The 24,033-nt window shown below is 40.8% G+C and overlaps 1 protein-coding gene across 3 annotated transcripts in view; it reads right to left on the reverse strand.

Annotated features, from left to right (window-relative positions):
• STK3 (serine/threonine kinase 3) overlaps positions 1-18,859 on the reverse strand; it is a 114,068-nt gene extending 95,209 nt beyond the window's left edge. For 2 of the 3 annotated variants that reach the window (XM_082235745.1, XM_082235746.1), the window contains exons 1-6: positions 18,617-18,859; positions 12,189-12,269; positions 10,866-10,994; positions 7,295-7,409; positions 4,195-4,359; positions 3,051-3,218 (exon numbers count right to left, since the gene is read on the reverse strand). In XM_082235745.1, the coding sequence (XP_082091871.1) occupies positions 3,051-3,218; positions 4,195-4,359; positions 7,295-7,409; positions 10,866-10,994; positions 12,189-12,269; positions 18,617-18,639 (681 nt within the window). In that variant the 5' untranslated portion in view covers positions 18,640-18,859. The remainder of the gene's footprint in view (positions 1-3,050; positions 3,219-4,194; positions 4,360-7,294; positions 7,410-10,865; positions 10,995-12,188; positions 12,270-18,616) is intronic. The other variant, XM_082235744.1, reaches the window with a different exon arrangement.
• Positions 18,860-24,033: the final 5,174 nt, after the last annotated feature.

Below are 24,033 nucleotides of genomic sequence, written 5' to 3' on the forward strand. Positions count from 1 at the left end.
CTGATCCAACAGGCTCTTCTTATGAAACAGACCGTCTTGTAACTGAAGTCTTGATAGATCTAGTTTTGCCTTATAAGGCAGCAGAGAATGAGACTTTGCCCTCTTCTGCGTGAGAGGCCTTCAGATATATGAAAATAACTGTCTTCTCCAGGCTAAACAGATCCTTCAGTCTTTCCTCACAGACTTTGTTTTCCATACTGTAGACCATCTCCACTGTCCTACTCTGACCCATTCCTATTAGTCTATAAATTTATCAAAGTGCAGGGACCAGAACTCATAACACTATCTCAAATTTAATAGCAGAAATTTACCCTGCCCTATTTCATTGGCTATCATTTGTGGGAGCAGGGGAAATTGAAGTCTGGTGATGCCAAGCTTTATGTTTGGTCATACTAAACCATGGTGATGAACCTGTGAGGCTCTTCAGATGCTGTTGAACTACCAAACAGCATGGCCAATGGACAAGAACGATGTAAATCATAGTCCAACCATATCTGGAAGGCCTCAAGTTCCCTACCACTGTACAAGAGATGCTGGTTTTTGGTGGCAGGCCACCACATAGAGTTGCCACAATACTGGAACAGAAACATTTATACAATGTCCCCATTATAGCCATCTTTCATATTTCAATCTGCTTCACCATTACTTCAACTCTGATATGTGAACAGGAACTCTGAAGCACTTCCACTAGAGATTGCAATCTACTACTTACACCAAGTAAATCTTTTCCCCTTTGAGACTTCCTGCCACAAAAGTTGATACTTTAAAGGTTTTAAACATCTAAAAAGAACATTCACTGATGCCAACGAAGCAGGTGGCCCTTACATCTGACATTCCTAAAACTACTAGTAACATTAGATCAAGTGTGGAAAGTAGCCCCAGGCATACTACACAGATTTTAAAATATAGTAAATAGCCTACTGCATTGGCTGATTGTCAACACCTTTCCAACCGCAGCAAGAATGGGTTGGTTTTGACAAAGATCTGATATATATTCCCAAATACTGAGCCCTAAAGTACTTTTATTGCCATCTTTCAACCTGAAATCCTTTCCTTACCTTCGCACTCTCACAAGATTTAGTACAACTCCTTGAGTAGCTAGTGTGTGGTTAGGGAGAGGAAGCTATGCTTGTTTGCTTGGAATCTGCCATTTCCGCCCCTGCCAAAACACTTGTTTAAAAAGTCATGTAATATCTCTATTAGATTGTAAATGCAATTGACAAGGAAATGGCCTACTGGCAATGCATTACCTTTGTGGCAGTGCCAACCAGCCTACAGCAAAATAGCATAAGGAATAACTTCAGCATGCATTCCCAAGTAACAAAACAGTGTTTTACATAAATACCACAGAATCTAAGCAAGATCCAGAAAAAGCAATGAAAATTTGCCCGAGCTTTCATGCTTGCCTATATCAATTGAATGTCTTAACGAAAACAAAATAGAAAAGCATCTACATATGTCCAGGAATCTTGTGAAGTTGGATCATATAACACTGGGGAAACTATCACAACTGAAATCTGTGTATTTCTTCTCAACCACTGTAACAACTCTCTAATAAAAATTAAGAAGAACTGTAGGGTATCAAATATACAAAAGAGTATTAACTGCTTACAAGCCCTTAAAAACCAGAACACAAATTATTAACAAGAACATGTGCACCATATAAGCCAGAATTGTTATTTTTAAAATGAATTTGCCCTTTTGATTTAATACGACTGATTACAAGCATTACAAATACTCACATTGTGTCAAGTTAAAACACTAACCCTTAATTTAAAAGCAGCTATTATGCTTAGAAAATATTCTCCAATAATTTTAGCTCGTACCTTTCATTACCAAGTGCAACTACAAGCAATTATGTCAAAGTTATCCCAGATGTAATGAGGATGATATCATTAAATTTTAAGAAGCCATTGTAGTCATCACTAATCATTATGTCTCCAAGAATAAGGGCACATATTTCTTTAAGATTCAAAAAATCATTAAAAAAAATATGTTTCCTTTTCACCCTAAACAAAATAGCTTCATTATATAAGAAAAATCAGCTGCTTCTGTAAGATAATTAATAGTTCAAGTTCCAAACTCAGTTCACCCACTACAAAATACACACCGTTACCCTTTAACAAGACGCATGAGTGATGGAATATCCTTTTTCACAGCTGATCCCTTGACAAGCCGGAATGATAAAGGATATCACCAAAAAGCCAGAAATACAGAATGCCTATGCATTTTCAGTGCCATCAAAAGTAGCAGCTGCACTGCCTTTTTCACATTCCATGCACACATGAATAATAATAATAACAGACAATAAATAAAGGTTTACAATTAATTATATCATGCATAGTATGTCCATAGTTAAAGCATTGTTTTTTCCTATTGGAACAAAAGAGATGGCATTGCATAAATATAAGACCCATCACTTTTTTTAAAAAAAAAGCAAAGCATGTAGCCACTAAAATATGAAATATGAAAACATTAAACTACTCTCTATTTAATTCTTGTTCTAAACTCAATATGTTTTTGGACTCTATCTCCCCTTATAGCACCATCCAGCATGGTCAATGGCCAGGAATAAAGGGAGTTCTAATCCAACAACATCTGGAGAGAAACAGGTTCTCCACCCCTGTGCAAAAGTGATTAACTCCTAAAATGCCCAAAAGAGCAGAATCATTAGATCAGCAAACATCAAAATATCCTTGGTGACAGTAGGTGTCTTTTGGGGGGAAATCAAAGCAGCAGGTGTAATTGAACTTAAGATTTTAAACTATGTCATTAACAGCAACAGTTGCTTATTAAACGACATGAAGTAAACGATCACTTTTGGACTATATTAACTGTTGTGTAACATATTTTAGTGCCTTCTACCACTATAAGACTTACACTTTACTCGTAGCAGTTTAGTTTTAAATCTCCGATCGAAGTAGCAAGTGGACATTCAGCTGTAGTTCCAATCAACTCAAATGACCAATGTAACCACTTGTTCCACTTTTCCAATGAGCAACAGTATACAGCATGTAATTAATAACAAAGTCACTGTGTATGATTCTTACCCGCATTGGGTGTATATCAGCATACGGAGGCTTTCCTTCTGCCATTTCTATTGAGGTAATGCCAAGGGACCAGATGTCTGCCACACAATTATAACCAATCTCTTGTATTACCTCTGGAGCCATCCAAAATGGAGTACCTATGACAGTGTTGCGTTTTGCCATTGTATCCTGTAATGACATTATTAAAAAGCTTAACATCTCTCAATGTATTTGCATCTCTCTCTCCCATTATAATATCACATGGAATCTGTGCAACTGAACTTAACACCAGTGCCTCAAGAAAGCTCAGCAATGCGCTTTCTCCTAAAAGGCCTATTTCCAAGAAAAACAGCCTTATTTTAGATAAGTACAAAAGAGTCTAATACAATGTTCTGGAGGCCATGTTTGTGCCTTCAATAATTAAACAATATTTGAAGCCGCAAACACATGCATAGTTTTTTCACACATTACACGTGTGTGTGTGTGTGTGTACACACACACACATATATATACATACATACATATGTGTGTATGTTTGTGTGTGTGTGTGTGTATATATATATATATATATATATATATATATATACACACACACACATATACACAACCTCTGTGTGTAATTGCAATATGTGCTTACAGAAAATGTGCATCTAAGCACAAAAAAATTACAGTCATATGCACCAGGGCATTGGGACTGGCCATAGCTCTCTACGCAAATACATCTGCCACAATATAATGTATGAAGCATCCTAAATATCTGATCCCACATTCAACTTCAACAGTCCATAATCCAGTGTATTTTTCAGTAGAGAAAGTATTGTCAGAAGTTAGGCCTCCATCTCTAAAGGCAAACCACTGAACTATTTTATTCACATTACTTTCCCAGCCAAGTGACACATGCGGAACTGGTTCTGTGAATGGTTCAACACATGCTCTGGGCATAACAAAAAGTCTGGGCTCAACCCACTGTTCAAAAGTTCTGCAGGACACAGTTTGGACAAGATTCAAAAGGCACACACAAGAAAAGCTGACTTCAGTAAGCAAAGACTGCCAAATTAACTGCACCTTTCAAATGGGAAAAAGCTCCATCTCTCCCTACAACAGACTGTAGGAAGCGCAGTGCATATTTATAAAATATGACTCTACCCATACACTTTATACTTACAGTTAACTGTCCAGCCACTCCAAAGTCAGCTAATTTAGCATGCCCTTCGGTGTTTAAGAGAATGTTTCCAGCCTTTATATCTCTATGTATTTTTCTCATGAAATGCAAATATTCAAGTCCTTTAAGCGTAGATTTAAGAATGGTTGCAATTTCATCTTCTGTAAGCTATGGAGAAACATAAATAACATTTTCTTCTTCTGTGTGTACACACACTGATTACACACTTACGTAAACAATTTGAAAGACTGAGAAACTGTAACACAAAATTATGCAAACTGCCTTATAATTATTATTTATATGGCACGCATAAGGTTATGCAAAATGTTTTACAAATACAGAAAGCAAGACCCCCAATCAAGGTCCCACTCCTGCAATCCAATCCACATGGCTTGACCTCCTCGAACATGAATTAGATCCCACAAAAATCAACAAGCATCAAACAGGAGCAGAGGTCCCACAAAAAAAAGACTGTGGACGGAGGACCTAAACAAACAGGACATGAAAAGTGAGTGTAAGAGTTTGTAATGTACTCAAAGCCTGGCTTGTGTTTTATTTTGTTATAGATACAATTCTCCCTGTCTTCCCAATTTATCAAAACAGGATTGTATTACAAACTTTTCTGACAATGTGCCCTTTGGGTTGTGTATTTACTGACTGCAGTAGAGTTTGAATTGCTGGTTTTGATCTTTAAGGTCCTTTATTGCTTAGGGCTGGGGTACCTGAAGGATCAGCTTTCTCTATACACCTGCCTAAACTTTAGGATCTACTTAAGGTAGATACTAAGAAGCTTGAACACATTCAGTACTAAGCAAGTAATTTTTTATTCCCACCCACCCCAACATTTCTAATATATTGCTGCTTTAAAATAAGTTTTATATGGCCCGTCTTTTTTATGCATTTTTAATGTGTTTTGTTGATTTATTGTATATAGCTTTAATATTTTTATCTCTGTTGTAAACTGCCCTGAGATTATTATTATAGAGCAGCAAACAAATAGATAAAACAGTGCCCAAATACTACCCCAAATCCATGTGCGTCATTAAAATACAAGTAATGCCATTTTCATCCGTCTAGATTGTTGAACTGCTCCATCACTGATTACAGAATTCATGGTCTAACTATGACGCCCCACATTTTCAGGACACCTTCCTTCAACCTTAGGATGCTTCCACCAGAAGTCAGACTGTGAAAATCTAATTACAGATAGGTAGCCGTGTTGGTCTGCCATAGTCAAAATAAAAAAATTCCTTCCAGTAGCACCTTAAAGACCAACTAAGTTAGTTCTTGGTATGAGCTTTCGTGTGCATGCACACTTCTTCAGATACTTCTTCAGAACTTCTGTTTCAGTGTATCTGAAGAAGTGTGCATGCACACGAAAGCTCATACCAAGAACTAACTTAGTTGGTCTTTAAGGTGCTACTGGAAGGAATTTTTTTATTTTGACTGTGAAAATCTAAGTAAATGCTATGTTGCTGGGATTCTGACTAGCACACAGCCTCCAAGACACAGGAGCACAAGACTGAGCTCACAACCACACTGATTCTGGTGGCTGCACTTAGGAAACACTAGTCCGTGAGGACATATCCATGGACAGCTATATAAAAGAAATATGACTGGAAATGTGAGAAGAGGCTCAGTCATATGTATGCTGCAAGGCTAGTCTGACTTCTAAGCTCCAATTCCTTGTGATGGATATAATATATGTGCTTCTAAATATGAAATCATAAACCAGCCAGTCCACCGTTTTCTCTTTTTCTTCCCACAACACTCAAGCATGTCTCAAGCGGACTCTCCATCCTTATAGGATTTCAAACAGAGGTTGGAGGGGCATCTATCATGGATGCTTTAGTTGAGTTTCCTGCATTACACGCTGTTGGACTAGATGACCCTCAGGGTCCCTTCCAACTCTATGATTCTATGAAATTCTTGACTAAACTAAAATTGTTGGCACTGAGTTTACTTCTACTAGGTATTTTCTAATGGTTTTATTATTTCCTTCATGAATAATAAGCAATAAGAAAGGAGGACAAACTGATTTTGTATTTTACCATATCAAATAATTTTAAAGAGAGGAGAAAAGGTAAAACTATCATTCTGAACCAGATACAGGTCTGGTTTATGTGTAACAATAAGTCATTGTTTTAAATAAACCATGGTTTATGGTAGATAGCAGGTCCTGACAGAGGAACCCACGTCCGTGGTTTGTTTTTCTCCAAACTATGATTGGAACTCAAGAACAAGCACTGACATCCAAATGTAATGTGTGTGGGTTTTTCCAGTGAAGTTCACATTTAAAAACAAAGGTCTAAGAGCCAAATAGCTTATGAACTACAGTCAGAATCTGTTCATTGAAAGTTTATGATCTTTAAACTTTTAAACTATCAGCCTGGCAATAAATATAAATAATAATGAACATCAGCTTATAAATACAACTGAATTTGCACCCTCATCCTAGCAGCCAGCAAAGGGTTGCCTCTCTTGCCAGTCTGCCCCTTCCATGACCCTCCTGAGTCAGGATCACAACCACTGACTGAGCATCAGCTTCTCAGACTCAAATTCCTACTTTATGCATCCCAGTTCATGTTCCTACCAGCCCACAAATATGGTTTTTTACTTTAATGTCCTCTACAGCTTGAACACCACATAAAAGACAGAGAATATCTTCTTCCTTATAAACAGCCATGAAGATTGGTTGATGCAGGGCTGCTTCATATTCCAGCAACCCAAGAGACTCAGCCTTACTCCTCTGACATGTTGGTATATACTAGTAATATGATTTGCCAAGGTTATGTCTGTGGTTCTCTGAAAAACCAGTGGATAAATCATATTTCCCTTTCATAAAATTCTTACATTTTCATTAGACATGGTCTGAAAAGATTATTAGACTCTGTCATGGCATGTTATTGTACTTTAAACAGCAGCAGGAGAATCACTATCACTAATATAAATCACTATCAACTAATATAAACGTAAAAAGGGAAAGAATGGGGCCCTTATGAACATCCTCCTCAAGTTAATAAATATTTGTTGGGAACACTTTTTATGCATGCAAACAACTGCAAAGGTAACAATATTTTATAAAAAATAATTAAACACTTACCGTTTTATTACGTAATCTAATTATGTCCGAGACAGAACCAGCTCCACAGTACTCCATAACAATCCACAGGTCTGTGTTCTTGAAATAGCTGCCATAGTACTTGACAACATAAGGGCTGAACACAAAAACAGAGGTTATCAACATTCAGATGTGAACCTTCAAGAATATTAAGAAGCAGTAGTGTCCAGGATAAATTTTGCTAGAATCAGAGCTTGGTATCATTTTTCCAAGCAGCTGCCTGAGTTTTATGATAGGATTTTATCAAAACTTCAGAAAGATACAAAACAGAACTAAAGATGTTGGTACATGTGCTAATAATTAAGAGTGCAAAATAGATAGTTAAGGGAACCCTGACCATTAGGTCCAGTCATGGCCGACTCTGAGGTTGCGGCGCTCATCTCGCTTTATTGGCCGAGGGAGCCGGTGTACAGCTTCCGGGTCATGTGGCCAGCATGACTAAGCCACTTCTGGCGAACCAGACCAGCACACGGAAATGCCGTTTACCTTCCCGCCGGAGCGGTACCTATTTATCTACTTGCACTTTGACGTGCAAGCTAGGTTGGCAGGAGCAGGGACCGTCGCAGGGATTCGAACCGCCGACCTTCTGATCGGCAAGTCCTAGGTTCTGTGGTTCAGACCACAGCACCACCCGCGTCCCTTGCAAAATAGATAACCACACGCCATTTTTGTATATGAATGAAAAAGTCACACACACAGGCCCAGTGGCCAAATTAGGCCTCCTAGGCCTCTCTATAAGCATTTCTCGAGGCATCAGGATTTTCTCCAGAGGCCACACACCTCACTAGCCTCCTTCAGTGTTTCTGCCTGGCCAGAATGAATCCTTAAATTCTGATAATGTTGCCTACTTGCCTGCCTGCCTGCCTAGATGACGGACAGAGAGGGTCATGTGACTGTAGAAACTAGCCTATGGTAGAAGCAGTGCTTTTTTTCTTTAAAAATGTTTAGGGGTACTCTCATTTTGACTCAAGAAAATCACCATTTTATAGTTCAAATCAGGAAAAATAAATACTGGACAATGGACAAAGATTCAATAAATGTTTAGGGATATGCGTACACCTGAATACCCCCAGAAAAAAGCGCTGGATAGAAGGTACAAATCATATTCATTGCTCTACCCACTTTTCCCCCAGCTCCATTCTCCAAGGCCCCCAGAAGGGAATGTGGCCCTCAAGCTGAAAAATGTCCCGTCCCCCCATGTCACATACCAAAGTAGAAGAGAAGAAAAAGAATCCTAATTCTGGTTCCCCCAGCAGATCCCCGAAAAATCTGTTCTGGTTGGTCCCCCAACCCTTCATAACAAATTTTCAGGGACAATGGAGGCTACAAGGGGAGGGGGAAATTAGCAAAAATTACCTCCCAAGCCTCTTCACTGGATCAAAATCCCTTGAGCTCACAAAACACCAATGGTTAGATACAAGCCAATATGTTCCTGCCCCCAATCTACATCTTACTGCTCATGCTTGCCAGCCAAATTGCTGGTTAGAAAGCATGAGCATGGATAATGGTAACCATTTGCTTGGCCCTATATATTCATTCAAAGGGTTCCTTCATATGTAACCCCTCTTTTTTATTCATACTCCCAAGCAGCAAGCGATCCCCTTACAGACACCTGCTTCTGCACTATATTAAATGTCACCTGATTAAGGTAACTGTATCTAAAAAGCCCCATAAAATATGTATTTGAACATACAAGACAATATTACAATCTATTCATAGGGAAATTATCTCCATTAATTAGGAATTTTAAATACATAGCACCACCACACTGCATTAGTCTCTTTGCTTAAGAGAGTTTAAGACTTCCTTTTCTCCCTAGGTCAAGGAGCTCTCATTGCCTCTAGATTTTAGTGCTTAACTTTTATCTCTCACCACTACTGAGTTAAGCACAACTACTACTACTGACATATCAGTGTCAACAGGACATCTCCATCCAAATCCAACCCGGAGATCTACCAAACTCTGAATAAATACATCATAAAATCCCATTTCATCCTTATCAGCGATATATGACAGACTTTAAACCTTGCCCCTTACAATTGTGCTATTCCTAGGATACAATATTTTGGGACAATCTCCATAACAAATTCTGAAGACCTTACACTAAAGATTAACAAACTGCAATAAAAACAAATGTTAAAAGCCTGCCGAAGTATATATGATATTTAAATATTGAGAGCTGAGCAACATTCTTGCAATCTTCTAATTCAGGTCAGTTAGTCTTACTTTAACTACTGTGTGTTTTGGGGCATTTGCATTTGTCCATAAAGATCTTCGCTGATAAAGAAGCAAGCCTCTAAAGAAAGGGAGGTATTCTGCACACAAATATTTTACAAGGGAGTGATTCACAAATATTTTACTAAGGGCACACCCTTATCTACCTATCACTGCCAACCTTCTGCATGGATAGAAACCCCACTTAATCCCTCTTACTGCCTCATCTGAAGAACCAAGGCTCTCATCACCAGTGAATAACTGCAGTATAGTTTAATGGAGTTCCAGCATCTTGATGCTTGGCTCCTCTGCCTTGCCCTTGCTAGCTAAATAGAATCCCCAAAGCAGCTGAAGAAAAATTCAAACACAGGAGCCTACACCAAGATACGACCTGCTCTCAATCGATGAGACAGGGCAGACTGTAAACATTTATTAGAAGGAGGATATCCTCTTTGCTCAAACTACTCCAGACATATTTCCAGCTTCTTAGTCCAAGGAACTCTATTCAATGCCATCTCAAAAACAGAAACACCCATGCACCACTACTAAGGAAGACCACAAATGAGGCATAGTGGACCCCACTATATCACTGATGAATGGAAAGGGAGATTGGGATTTTTTGATGACCACCCTACAAGCAAGTTTCCTAGACAGTATTTATTTATGTATTCATACATCACCATATTTGCTGTGCTAAACAGCATTCTTCAAGGAAACCTTTCTTTAAATAAAAACAAATTGGTCCACTATTCATTTCATTCCAGTATTTACCTTGCATCTAACCTGAACTGTAACTACCTGATATCAATTCTGAGATGAACTGTGGAATTCATTGCTTTTGTATATTAGACAGGGGTCCTCTGTGTTCAACCTTAGAAGTCAGCTTAAAACAATTTTGTTTACACAGTACTACCCTACCATGCAACATTGTTCTATGTTCTTTTGATCTTTGCATTTTTGTGCATATAGCCTTTGAGAATATTTTTCCTTCATTCAGCAGTAATTTATGCATAAATAAATAATGAACATGAAACATGATCAAGCTTTGTCAGGGCACCAGAGTCAGTACCAAAGTATAAAAATACTTCAAAGAAAGAAGAAAGGATGCATCAGTCCTCTTCCACTCACCCAACTGCATTAGCCAGTAGGTAGAAAAGGCGGGTAGCAAGATTAAAAACCCAATAAAACATCCACATTTCTCATAACTGAGCTGTGAAGACTTTAAAGGAGACTTTGAACTTCAGCTTGAAATTCTCAGCAGATTCAAACTTACACTATCAAATATTTTAGGCATTAAAAAAAAGACAGAAGAGTCTCACAATAAGTATGTACTTCATACCTGTCACATTGTTGCATTATAGAAATTTCCTTAATAATTTCCTGCAGATCTGATTCAACAGGGACTTGCTTAATTGCCACTACTTGCCCAGATTCTTTATGAATGGCTTTAAATACACTCCCATAAGACCTAGAAAAGAAAATAGTTTCCAACTTATTTAAGTTCTGAATAACAAAATTGCAGTTCATTCAAACCAACCTATAAATAGTTAATGCAAAAGCCACGTTTGTTCATTGTAGAGGCTTCATTTTCACATGCCTCTAAAACAGGATGCCCTGGCTTTAAATGTTTGTTTGTTTGTTTGTTTGTTTTTCTTTACTGCCTTTTATCTGAGGATCATAGGGTGGCTTACAATATAAAAACATAAAAATGCACAGCATAGTAACAAACAAAAGCAATAACCCCCCACACAGAGAAAGTTTAAGAGGCTGTAGATTGTTTAATTAGCCAAAGGCCTGGGAAAAGAGGCATGTTTTAGGCACCAGGCGAGTCTCCCTAGGGAGAGGACTCCACAAATGGAGAGCAACCACAGAAATATGCAACAGAAGTAATGAATATAAAGATCTTAATAGTATTCCCTGATTTTAGGAAGTACGTCGTTTTCTTAGATGGAACCGACACCCACATAGCAAATTGCTGCCAGTGAAACAGGCCTCAGTCTATGCTTTTTCAGTAGAACAGGCTTCCTCAAACTCGGCCCTCCAGATGTTTTGGGACTACAACTCCCATCATCCCTACCTAATAGGACCAGTGGTCAGGGATGATGGGAATTGTAGTGCCAAAACATCTGGAGGGCAGAGTTTGCCTATGCCTGCAGTAGAGTGTGAGCATTAACATATTCCCTTGGTCTGTGAGAAATGCCAGTTAACCTGCAATAGGTCTTGTTGATGTTTCAAAGAGAAAGGAGGATAGGGAGGTCAGCTATGACAGCAACAGAAGCTGACTTAAGGGGCAAAACACCTGTTTAGAAGCATGCAAAGGAAAAGAGTTGTGGGGATGGAGGAAGAAGAAATTCAATCTGGAACATAAGCATGGCTAACAGGAGCAAAGATAACTAGCCCCTACTCCACTCAAAATCACCAAATCGTGTTTTCATTTCATTTTTAATTTTTAAATGCCTATCAGAGCATTGTTACACTCACATGGGTAATATGGAGCTTTCCCACAGCTCCAAAATATTTCTTGGCTGTGGGCACTAGTCCAAATAAAGAAGCTTTTCCAGCTCTAGGTCAGTTGTACTATTCTTGTCTGTGTTTGTGCGATGTTTTGTTTAGAGTCTTCCCAACCATCCCACCTCTCTGCAGCACATAAAGCAATACATACCCTTCACCGAGCTTCTCCAATACATCAAATACTTCTTCAGGCTGTTTAGTCAAGCTGTCTTCGCTTAGCTTTTTCAGTTTGCTATCAAAAATATTTTAAATAAACAAAAATTAGTGATTTGCTATTTCTTATTGTAGATTCATTGGGTCGTATTCAACAAAGCACTGTGCAAATGTGCAAAGATTTTTCCTTGTGCAACAGAACATTTTCTCCTTCTCCTCCCCTGCAAACCCCCTAGATCCATGGTTCCCAACGGTGGGGCACACAGGAATGTGTGGGTGGGTTGGGGGAATGTATAGGCTAGTGAAATGTTGGAACTTACTTGCAATGCTGCTTAATGATTAGATTCCTACTGTTTAATTCTAAGTTCTTATCAGCACACCAATGCATGCCAGCCTCATGTATGACATGTGCTCCTGCTGATGACTAGACAACAGTTAAGAACCACGATATCCCCTACAGAAAGGCATTATACTGAGTCTGTCTAACCTCATACCCAGAAGTTCTAGAACCTCCTCTGCTCATGTTCTGAACACTCGGGACAGAACAGTTCAATGTCAATATTTTCTCCAGCCCTGTTCTGTGAGTATCTTAATGTTATACTTCCAGTCCCAGAAAAGGTGAGAGCCTATTTTGAAAAATGATTAAACTGAACACTTGAAGCAGCTGCCAGATGAGTCTTAGTGGCCACCAGAAATTCAAATTCAAATGTTTGGAGTGGGGAGACCCTCCAGTCGAAGACGAGGAAATTGTAGTCTGTTTTCGTGCTTCGTAAGTGGGGGGGGGGGGTGACAACTAAAAAACTAGTACAATAATAGTACAGAGCCACAGAGTTGCACCACAACTTTGTTTACTGATGACCAGAAACTAGCTAGCTCTAAACGTGTATATCCAGTTAATCTTTTATGTTGGTTTTAAAATGAGAACTAGGGTTTCCAAGTGTTAAGGAGTTGAATGAGGGCCAAACATGGAAAGGGGAACTGTACAGTAGGGGTCTTGGTTTGAGGAGGCAGCAGTGGAGGAAAAAACGTCTGTCCAAGGAAAAAGCAAAGACAGAAGAACAGTCATCCCAGTGGTATCATTTCCCTTTCATGTACATACACCATTAAGTCACCAACACAGATATTTGCCCTCTGTCTTGCAAGTTCCCTCATGAAATCAGGAAGCTAAGTTGATCAAAAACGAAGCTAACTGAAGAAATCAACCAATGAAAATTTTGCCAGAAATCCCCTTGCAAGTTGTAGAAGATGTATGAACATTCAGAAAAAGTACAAAGAGCTGAGATGCTTCTTCTATAATACTACCCAGTCCTGCCCACATAACAATGCAATCTTATCATAACATGGTGCTTTGATTTTAAAAAAGGAAAAGGATGGCAGATTATTGCCAGTGTGTTACCACTCCAAGCTGGCTACCAGCCAACCAAGCTGCAATTGTCTCTTGATGCTTAAGGATTTCTACCCTAATATATAGCAATGTTCATTTTCCCAGGCTGCAAGAGTGTATGCTCTACGAATACATACTAAAGTCCATGGAACAGCAACAGAACATTTTATCCAACTACTCACAGTTTTTTCATCCAAACCTTTAAATTTAACATTTACTTTGCCATTTTATTTAAGGAACACTATTTCTGTTCATTCACATGTGTGATATGCAGTAATGGACAAAAAAATTAAAATAATTCATGAGAGCCTGTGTGATCTAGTGGACATCAGATCAGGGCCACTTCACAATTTAGTTGGCGATAAATGGAGCTCTTTACCAAAGCACATGCTTTGCATGCATCAAGTCAATCCCTGCCATTTCCAGGTGGTGATGGAAGAGTCACTACCACGCATAGTACAAGGGCTATGTGGACAAATAAACTGGACCTCATATAAGGCAGCTTCCTAAAAACCATGGTTGTCCTCAGTTTTATACTTTTTGGGGGCTGCAAAAACCAATCACAGCTCTTTAATCAGTATGCATATAACACATTTCACAAACAAATATTTGCTATATTCACATATTAATATTCTATAAGCATATGTAGAGGATTTTACACGTGAAAAAGTAACATGATCAGGGCCCAAATCCCACATCTGGGTGCTTTTATAATTGTTACTGAAGTGAATTTCTGCATTCTTTAATAAATTTTATTGTGTTTTGTTGTATTATATATATATCGTAAATAGCTTTGGGACTTTTAATATATAAAATTATATACAGGTCTGGAAAATCAACCTAACACTCACTATATTGACTTGAAGAAATTCCTTTGTCACAGATTCAATACCTCATCTCTTCAAAAAGAAGAAAATATACTTATCTCTTACTACAAAAGCACCACACATAGAGACTATACGGCACTGTACCTATTTTAACAATCTACATTATTTTACCAGTAGAAGTGGTGGTTCTGAAACCTTGCACCTCTTGGGAAGCAGCAGATTCAAATTCACACAAAAAAAATTCCAGCTGAGTTACAGTGGTACCTTGGTTCCAAAATGGCTTAGTTGACGAACAAATCGGCTCCCAAATCAGCAAACCCAGAAGTAAGTGTTCCAGTTTACGAAGGTTTTTCAGAAGCCGAACATCCGTTTTGGCTGTTAGCATTGTTTCCGGGGCCAATCAGCCAATGAGAAGCCGTGCCTTGGTTTTTTAATGTTTTGGAAGTCAAACGTACTTCCAGAACGAATTGAGTTCGAGAACCAAGGTAAAAAGTTAAAGGTAAAGGACCCTTGACAGTTAAGTCCAGTCACGAACAACTCTGGCTTTACTGGCCAAGGGAGCCGACGTTTGTCCACAGACAGTTTTTCCGGGTCATGTGGCCAGCATGACTAAGCCACTTCTGGCAAATCAGAGCAGCACACGGAAATGCCGTTTACCTTCTCGCCGGAGCAGTACCTATTTATCTACTTGCACTTTGATGTGCTTTCAAACTGCTAGGTTGGCAGGAGCTGGGACCGAGCAATGGGAGCTCACCCCGCTGTGGGGATTCGAACCGTTGACCTTCCGACCGGCAAGCCCTAGGCTCAGTGGTTTAGACCACAGCGCCACCCGTGTCTATTCTATGAAGTTGCAATATATTTGATGCAGTTCATACAGAACTGGGTCCAATGTAGCATTGCTTTCCCCATTTTTCTGTCAGGCTTACAGAATGACTTGCCAGATGACTAGTGCCCAAGGAATCATTCTAGACCTCTTCTTACAACCCAACTTCATTCTTCTTACTTGCTTGGGGGAATCATTTTGTATATTTGATCCTTTGAATCTGCTTTGGCCAAACTGTGTTTTATACAGCACACGAAAGTATGCAAACCGGGAGAAGTTTTTAACATAGCCTACAAGCCAAAGTTAGTCTAAAATAAACTGTATTTAGTTTCTAAATGAAGCTGGGGAATTTCCATTAATTGCTGTGCTGTCTCTATGCTCACTACAAGGATCTGTTGCAGACATTTGTTGGCCCATGTTCATTTTAAATTAGAAGTGGCATCTGACCCAAGAAATGGAGTTAAGAAAACTAGTCTACAGCAGAACAAATTGCTTATGAATACTTGAATATTTATAACCACATGTAAAAACAAACAGCTTCCTTAATTTAAAAACATAGGAAGAGAAGAGAATATATATGGAAATCATAGGCAGTTCTCATGTTTACAAAAGCAAGGAATGAATATTTTCTTCCTAAATGTAAAAAAAAAAAAAAATTGAATCGAAGTTTATATAAGCTTAAGGGGTGAAAAAAGGCATGCACCAAAAAACAACAACTCTTGATGATTAATAATTTAAGCATTGCAATTGTAAAATAACACAACACATTGAAAAGTAAAGACAATTTAAAGAGGTGCACTCTCAAAAAAGCATAATATGTTTTGCCATTGTTAGAAATGCTCAAATTCTACCCCCAAAAAATAAAAATACTTTATACTGCATATAATTCTAACCACATCTACCATTCCTATGTAAGCCAGTAACAAATCTTGGTGCATGGTTTCTTTACAGAGAGACAAACCACAAGCCCAGGTTCAGACATAAAGCTAAGGCTACCCATGGCTTAGCACAGGAGTGGAAGAGAAGCAGCTGTGATTTCTCCCCATGCACCAGCATGCTGTTCATTTACTTTTAAACCATAGCAAGCTTAAATGCCAAGAGGCTAGTAATATTCCAGGAAAGGGCTTTTCTTCTTCCATGGCTAGCACAGAAACCAAGTACAGTGGTACCTCAGGTAATTCGTTCCAGAGGTCTGTTCTTAACCTGAAATTGTTCTTAACCTGAGGTACCACTTTAGCTGATGGGGCCTCCCACTGCAGCCACGCCACGCCACTGCCGTGTGATGTCTGTTCTCATCCTGAAGCAAAGTTCTTAACCTGAGGTACTATTTCTGGGTTAACGGAGTCTGTAACCTGAAGCATCTGTAACCCAAGGTACCACTGTATGAAAAGGGAAGGGGAAACAAAGTGTTCCATCTCTCCTCTGTCAGTCTGCTCCTCGCCTGCATAAAACTTCTAGTCACCAATGGCTACCAAGCAAGTTGTTGCTAAATAAAAGGCTGCCTTCTCACAATAACAGCATCAATGCTGGCAGCCCTAACATACCTTACTATGATTGCAAAGTGGGTTTGCTAGCCATGTGTGGATCACAGCACCAGCCATCACTGAACCTCTTTCCGCTGCAAGTTACTTTAAGCTTGCAGCTGTTACTTTAATGTTGGAGAAAGAACTTAGCTCAATAGTAGAGCACATACTTTGCATGCAGAAGGTTCTAGCGCCAATCCCTAGCATTAAAGAGATCAGGAAGCAGGTGATGGGAAATACTATCTGTGGACAGCAACCAGCCATCCGAGTAGCCAATATTGGACTAAAAAAACAGCTAGGAAATTGTCTGAATACAGTTTAAAATCAGCATCTCCCCAACCCAAAAATATGACAGACGTTTATTATCTATCAATTACAGGAAAAAATATATAATCTGTTTTTAGTCCTGGTCAACTTGAAGATTCAATATAGCCTCAGAAAATGCACATAACAGGGCAATTCAGAACACCTACAGTCTGCTTCCTATGTAGATGTTGGAAAGGGAAGCTTGAGATCATTATCTACCCAACCCAACAGATTAGCACAGATACAATGAGGTAATATATACAGTAATATACCAATAAACATAGTTTTTAGGGTATGTATGTTTTTACCTCCTATAATCTTCCAAATATAAAATAAGTTGTGTGTATTTCAAGATTCCCAAAACTGTTTTTTTTAATAGATGCTGTCCCTTCAGGGATTTCATTTCTCACAATTTAGCACTCTCTCCTAAATCCATAACTTGAGTAAACGAAATCCAATAGCCTAAACTGAAGCATGTTCTTGACATTGAGCCAGAACCTACTGTCATTGTCTGTTTCATACATACACTTCCAGAAAGATTTGTAATAATGCAGACAGGCCGTAATTCCCCAAACTTCTATTCCCACACCCCTTCACTAAGATACAGGTCAGATGTTTCAGCAGGTCTCTTCCAAGGGGACCAAAGGAAGGACATTCAGGAAAATGCAACATTCTCTCTGCCGCGTGGGAAGAACCGGCAGGGAGGTCTAAAGTGGGTGGCGTACATGCAAGTATGAGAGAGAAATTAATTTCTGCCCCACTCCTACACGAACTACAGATGGGACCATGTGTGGGGTCTTTATCCCTCTGTTGGGACTATGAAGACTATGTACACCGAGGGGGCATGTCATCAGACTGACCCAATGCAAACCAGTCATGTCTTAATGTCCTCTAACCAAACTGTCAAACCCACAAGCAGCATAGTAAAAGAATGGCAAAGGGGGGGAGATGCCACAATTCCTGCTATGAAGGCAAGCAGTACACATCCCACGTTACTAGTGCCTACCTGGAAACATTAGCTCAAACCTGTGCCACTCTGAGGCACAGAGATCTGGGGAAGGCATGATCCAGGCCATCATGCCTCTTAGTGTGTGTGTGTGTGTGTGTGTGTGTGTGTGTTTAACAGACATGATTGGGCATTCACTGCTTTCCCACATGGGGCGTCGGCTTGGGGGAGGGGGGAATGTACACGTGTATTTACACGCATTCACACAGCAAAACTGTGGCAATGATAGGGCGTCCATCGACGCTTAGCTAATACTAGAACAGATGTCTTTAAGAGGTGGGAGGGCGAAGTGTACATTTGAAACACACACACTCAGGATCCCTCCTCAGAGGGAGGCCTGGCAGCAGGGGGATGCGGGGAGGAAATGGTGGCCAGAGGGGACGAATCCACCGGGAAGCCTCCCCGGGAACCAGGAGCCGGAGCGTCAAGGGAGGCGCCCGGGAGCTGCGCGGTGCGGCCTAGCCTGGCCTCCTCCTCCTCCCTTGCGCCCAAAATAAACCTCGCCCCCCGCCCGCTCCCGCGGCCTCTCGGGAACCGGGGAGGCCCTCGGCCGTTACCTTTTGGGCGCTGCCTGCTCCATGGCTGCGGCCGGCGGCTCCTGGGATTATTCCCGCCCCCCTTCCCCACAGCCCACCAAAGGCGAGGCGCCGTTTATCTACCCCTCTGACAGGACCTAACAGAAACTCTCCGCACAACTTTCCTTCCGCAGCTGGCCCTTTAAAAGCGACCCTCCCCTCGCGCCGCGTCCGCTGCCTGACTCCAGCGCTACGCACAGGACGGCGCCTTTGCTGCTTGGGACGGAACGCGCCGCCCACCCAGCCTCTCTATTGGCTGAGGCATAGGAGATGCGAAGCGGCCATTGGCCTCTCCGAAAATCAATCGGAAAACCCAGAAGACGGAAGAGAAAGTTACACTTTACGTCGGCTGGAAGCGAAGCGGGAGCGTTTGCTATATAGTGGCACGCAAGGGGAGTGGGGGGGTGGCGAGCAGAGTGCGTCATGACGGAGGCACGCAAGAGGGGAAGGTCCCCTTTGCGTAGCTGGGGTCCCAACGTGAACCGGTGCATGTTGGGTTATGTAGTATTCTGGGCCACATGTGTTCCGCTGCCTCCCGCAGTTTGGTCAGACTCATGCTGGTAGCTTCGAGAATACTGTCCAACCATCTCGACCTCTGCCGCCCCCTTCTCCTTGTGCCCTCCATCTTTCCCAACATCAGGGTCTTTTCCAGGGAGTCTTCTCTTCTCATGAGGTGGCCAAAGTACTGGAGCCTCAGCTTCAGGATCCGTCCTTCCAGTGAGCACCCAGGGCTGATTTCCTTCAGAATGGATAGGTTTGATCTTCTTACAGTCCATGGGACTCTCAAGAGTCTCCTCCAGCACCATAATTCAAAAGCATCAATTCTTCTGCGATCAGCCTTCTTTATGGTCCAGCTCTCACTTCCATACATCACTACTGGGAAAACCATAGCTTTAACTATACGGACCTTTGTTGGCACAGTGATGTCTCTGCTTTTTAAGAAGCTGTCTAGGTTTGTCATCGCTTTGCTCCCAAGAAGCAGGCGTCTTTTAATTACATGACTGCTGTCACCATCTGCAGTGATCATGGAGCCCAAGAAAGTAAAATCTCTCACTGCCTCCATTTCTTCTCCTTCTATTTGCCAGGAGGTGATGGGACCAGTGGCCATGATCTTATGGTGATATATTGGTGGGTTAATCTTTAGTTATGGCTGCCATTGGACACTTGCTGGAAAGTTAAGCTTCATTCAATGTAGTTGCCCTTCTGCAAGTAAATAAGACTTAGGATAGTGCTAGAAAGACTCTCTTTCACAAAGGTGCTAGACCAGCAGGCATGGCCAAACTTGGCCCTCCAGATGTTTTGGGAGTACAGCTCCCATCATCCCTAGCTAACAGGACCAGTGGTCAGGGATGATGGGAAGTGTAGTCCCAAAACATCTGGCGGGCCAAGCTTGGCCATGCCTGTAAGAGCAAAGGCATTGTCCACTTTTTCTCTGGGGGAAATTTGGCACAGAACTTTTCCTGGCATCTTGTGTAAACAGTGCAATGCTACACTTCTACTCCAATTTAAGCCCCGCTGAGTTCAGTGCATGTACAACTGCTGCCTAAGTGATGAAATGAGCTTCTGCTTGCCGACAGGGAACTTACTTTGAAGTTGTGTCCTACCTTTAAACAAAAGAATCCCTAAGCATCTTAACAATTTGTACAGTACAACATATGATCAGTTCTTACCGTTTCTTCATTTTTCAATGCCTGTGCCAATTTCATCCTGTTTTAGAGCTCCATGGTAGCAACCTGGAAAACCTTGCTTTTCCAAGAGGAATAATGGGAGCAAGAGTGGCTTCCTCCCCACCTCATTCCTCACCCCACTGCACCTGTATAGCAAAATTATATTCAGCTTGATTTTCAGGAGATGAGATGGGAGGATGAGCAAAGAAAACTGGTCAAGCAGTTACTGCCACATCCTCTTGCAGGGTTGCAGGGCTCTTTGACAAAAGCATTCTTCCTATCTTCACAGATATTGCAGTGACTCCAAGTATCACACTGGTCAATTAGTTGGGGGGGGGGTTAATCTCTCCAGGGGATTGGAGTGTGTATGGAAACCTCTGTTACAGGAGTAATCTGAAATACTCCGATGCAAAACTTTGAGAAAATACAAGTGCTGACGTCAATTTTAAATATCATGTGAAAAGCTCAGTGGCGTAGCGTGGGTTGTCAGCACCCAGGGCAAGGCAAGTAATTTGCGCCCCCTAACCCGTGGATTTTAGCAGGGGGCAGAGAGCTGCGAGTGCGAGTGCCCCACCCCCAGATGTGGCACCCGGTGCGGCCAGCCCCCCCTGCACCCCCCACGCTACACCACTGGAAAAGCTGTGATCCTGAACACTTGACATGAATGGATGGGCTAGAGAGGATTGTCAAAACTAGCCGACTGAGCCTGAAGGATAAATTTTACATTCATTGCTTTGCCCACTTTTGCCTCTGGCGTCATGTGCTACTGACACAAAGCCCTCAGAAGGGAATGCAGTGTTGGGAATCTGAGGTGAGATACCCATGTAGCAAAAGTTGCCCCAAGTTCCAATCACTACACAAAGGCAGCTTAAGGTCCAAAATAGTTTACTGCTATAGAAGATACAGTTCCAGACACACAGAGAGAGAGAGCTTGTAGACTTTTGACTTTGTTGTATTTCTGTTGCTCCAGCTTCAAGATGTAACACAGACTCTGACTCACAGACTCCCAGGGGGAGGGGGCTCACTGACTGACCCCAACACACAGCGCAAGACCACAGACGCTAGTGAAATGACACACCTTAATCACTTATATAGACAACACTAGGTTGTTACTACAGTGGTACCTCTAGTTACGATCTTAATTCGTTCTGCAGGTCCATTCTTAACCTGAAACTGTTCTTAACTAGAGGCGTGCTTTCGCTAATGGGGCCTCTTGCTGCCACTGTGCCGCCGGCAAACAATTTCCGTTCTCATCCTGGGGCAAAGTTCTCAACTCGAGGTAATTCTTCCAGGTTAGCAGGGTTTGTAACCTGAAGCGTTTGTAACTCAAGGTACCACTATATAGCAACTGACTTGGCTGATCTTGCACCTGTTGACTTATCTCAGACCATGGGGTGATTTATGCTCATTAAGAAAATTAACCCCTTCCTCCATGTTCAGTTCCTCCAACATGCAGCCCTCGATTTGAAAAGGTTACTCCACACCTACAAGAAATACTGCCAATAAGAAAATTAGCAGTTGTAATATGAGATAGGTAACCACAGGAGGGAAGAGTAATATTGCACTCAGGTCTTGCTTACGCTGTTCCCATAGGCATATGATTGGCCCCAGTGAGAACATGATGGTGGAATAGATGGGCTACCTGCCTGATTCATCAGGCTCTTCTTATGTTCTTAACTGCCTTTAAATTATATTTAATGTATATAGATTGTGAATGATACATGGTTTGATGTCAAGTTAATATTTCAGGTTCTTGTATTTCCAAATAGTAGAGCTGAAGATAAGCTGTTGGCATTTTATTCAAGGTTTTATCTTGGAGATAAGAGAATCATATTTCTTCCTCTCTTTTGTATTTCTCCTCAGAGGGGGTAAATTCCAACCATCCTGTCAAACACAAAATAACCTTGCATGCTTATCTTAGCATGTACACCCTTAACCCTGGCTATAAATAATACTGTTGCAATCAGAATCTGAAGGCTCTTCAGGGAAGAGATTGCCCTTCAATATTTCACACAAAATTTAGGTTTGATTGAAACAAACTGTTGAAGAACCTTAGGATTATATTGAAACTGATCCATATCATTTGTACTTGGCTGTCCCTTACTTTCACATTGGCCATTATGACTGATAGAATGGCTGCTGATTCAGGATTAATCCAGCTCTAAAGCAATAACAGCCACAGACTACCCATAACACACACTGATTTGCAATGTACAAGCAGCCTGCAATCCATGGGAAGAAACAAGTTTTCTTTTAAAATATTTTTAAAATTATACACTTTTTTTAGTCCCATCATGGATATGTTGTGCAGATTTTTGTTCTTAATTATCACACATTAATGGTGGTTGGACTCTTAAGGTAAGTGTAAAATTTGGAGGAGAGGGAATCCTAATTTAGAATGCAGAACTAACCCCAGTTAGCTGAGAGCAGAGAAGAGAAGACAGTCTGAACTATGACTAGCCATTCTATTCCAACTGTTGTTATAAGAGCTCTGTAACTAAGAGCTAGTGTCTGAGCTTGCTGTTTTACTCCTTCTCCCTCACAATTCCCTTTCCTTCTGAGTTGTGTCTTTTATATTGTAAGCCTATGAGAAGGGTTTGTCTCACCACTGACATTTGTAAGGTGCTCTGGCAGCCTTGCTTGGCTAAAGACCAGAGTTAAAATGTTGGAAATAAATTAAGAGCTATGGTGGAAAGCTCAGCTAAAATGCTGTCCAGAGTGCAATACATGTGGAAAAGATTAATTCCATCCTAGGAGTCTTTAGGAAAGGAAACAAATATGTAACTGCTGATATAATGTTTTCATACAAATCTGTGGTGTGGCCACACTTAACAAATGCTATGTCCAGTTAGATGCCTCTTCTCAAAAAGGTTATTGTAGAGCTAGGGAAAGTGCATAAAAAGTCAGCCAATGTTATCAGGAACCAGAGCATCTTCCACAAGAGGAAAAGCTAAATCATGGGAGGCTTTTTAGTCTATTTAAGAAAATGCAACAAAGTAGAGACATTATGCATAGTGAAAGTGGAGAAAGAGAGAGGTCTTTCAGACCTTCTCATTATAATAGAACCTGGGTGTTGGGAGTGTCAGGTGTGCAACTCTGCTTGCACTGTTGGATGATATACCTGCTTGGGGAGGGCAGAAGAGAGAAACCTTCTCACTTCTTAGACTGTCCTTCCCATGCTGACCTCTTGATCTTCCTTCAGTTAAACTGACACTCTTAGGGTTGCTATTCTGACCTCCCTTCTTCTTTTTTTAAAGCTTTTATTTCTTAATAATTGATGTACCACATGTGTTGAATAACTGTTTATTCCGCTCTCATTTTATGTTTCAGATGTTGCTGCTTGGCTCCTTGCTCATAGCTGTTCCTTACACTGCTCCACAATGTTTATCGGAATCAATTTGCTAGCTCAGAAACAAATGGAATCATCATTTGAAACCCTGGTGCCAAAAGCCATCATTTCCTGTAATGAGAGACACAATTTGCCCATTAGCGCCACAGTAAACCTATCTAGCACATTTATGCAGCGTGCCATGAAAAGGGATTAATTTTGTTGTCGGCTCATTGAATCAAATGGTCTTCTTGGCAAAAGGGCACAGATTAATTTGTCAGCATGATTTATGTCCAAATTTTAGGGGCATTAAATATTTTACCCTGCAGGCAATAGGCAACTACGCTTCTATCCTTGAACAGAGCTGTGTAGCAAGACCATTCAGCTTCCAAAAATAAGTTGGA

This window comes from Podarcis vaucheri (genome assembly GCF_965113315.1).
Source record: "Podarcis vaucheri genome assembly, chromosome: 8".
Taxonomy (NCBI): domain Eukaryota; kingdom Metazoa; phylum Chordata; class Lepidosauria; order Squamata; family Lacertidae; genus Podarcis; species Podarcis vaucheri.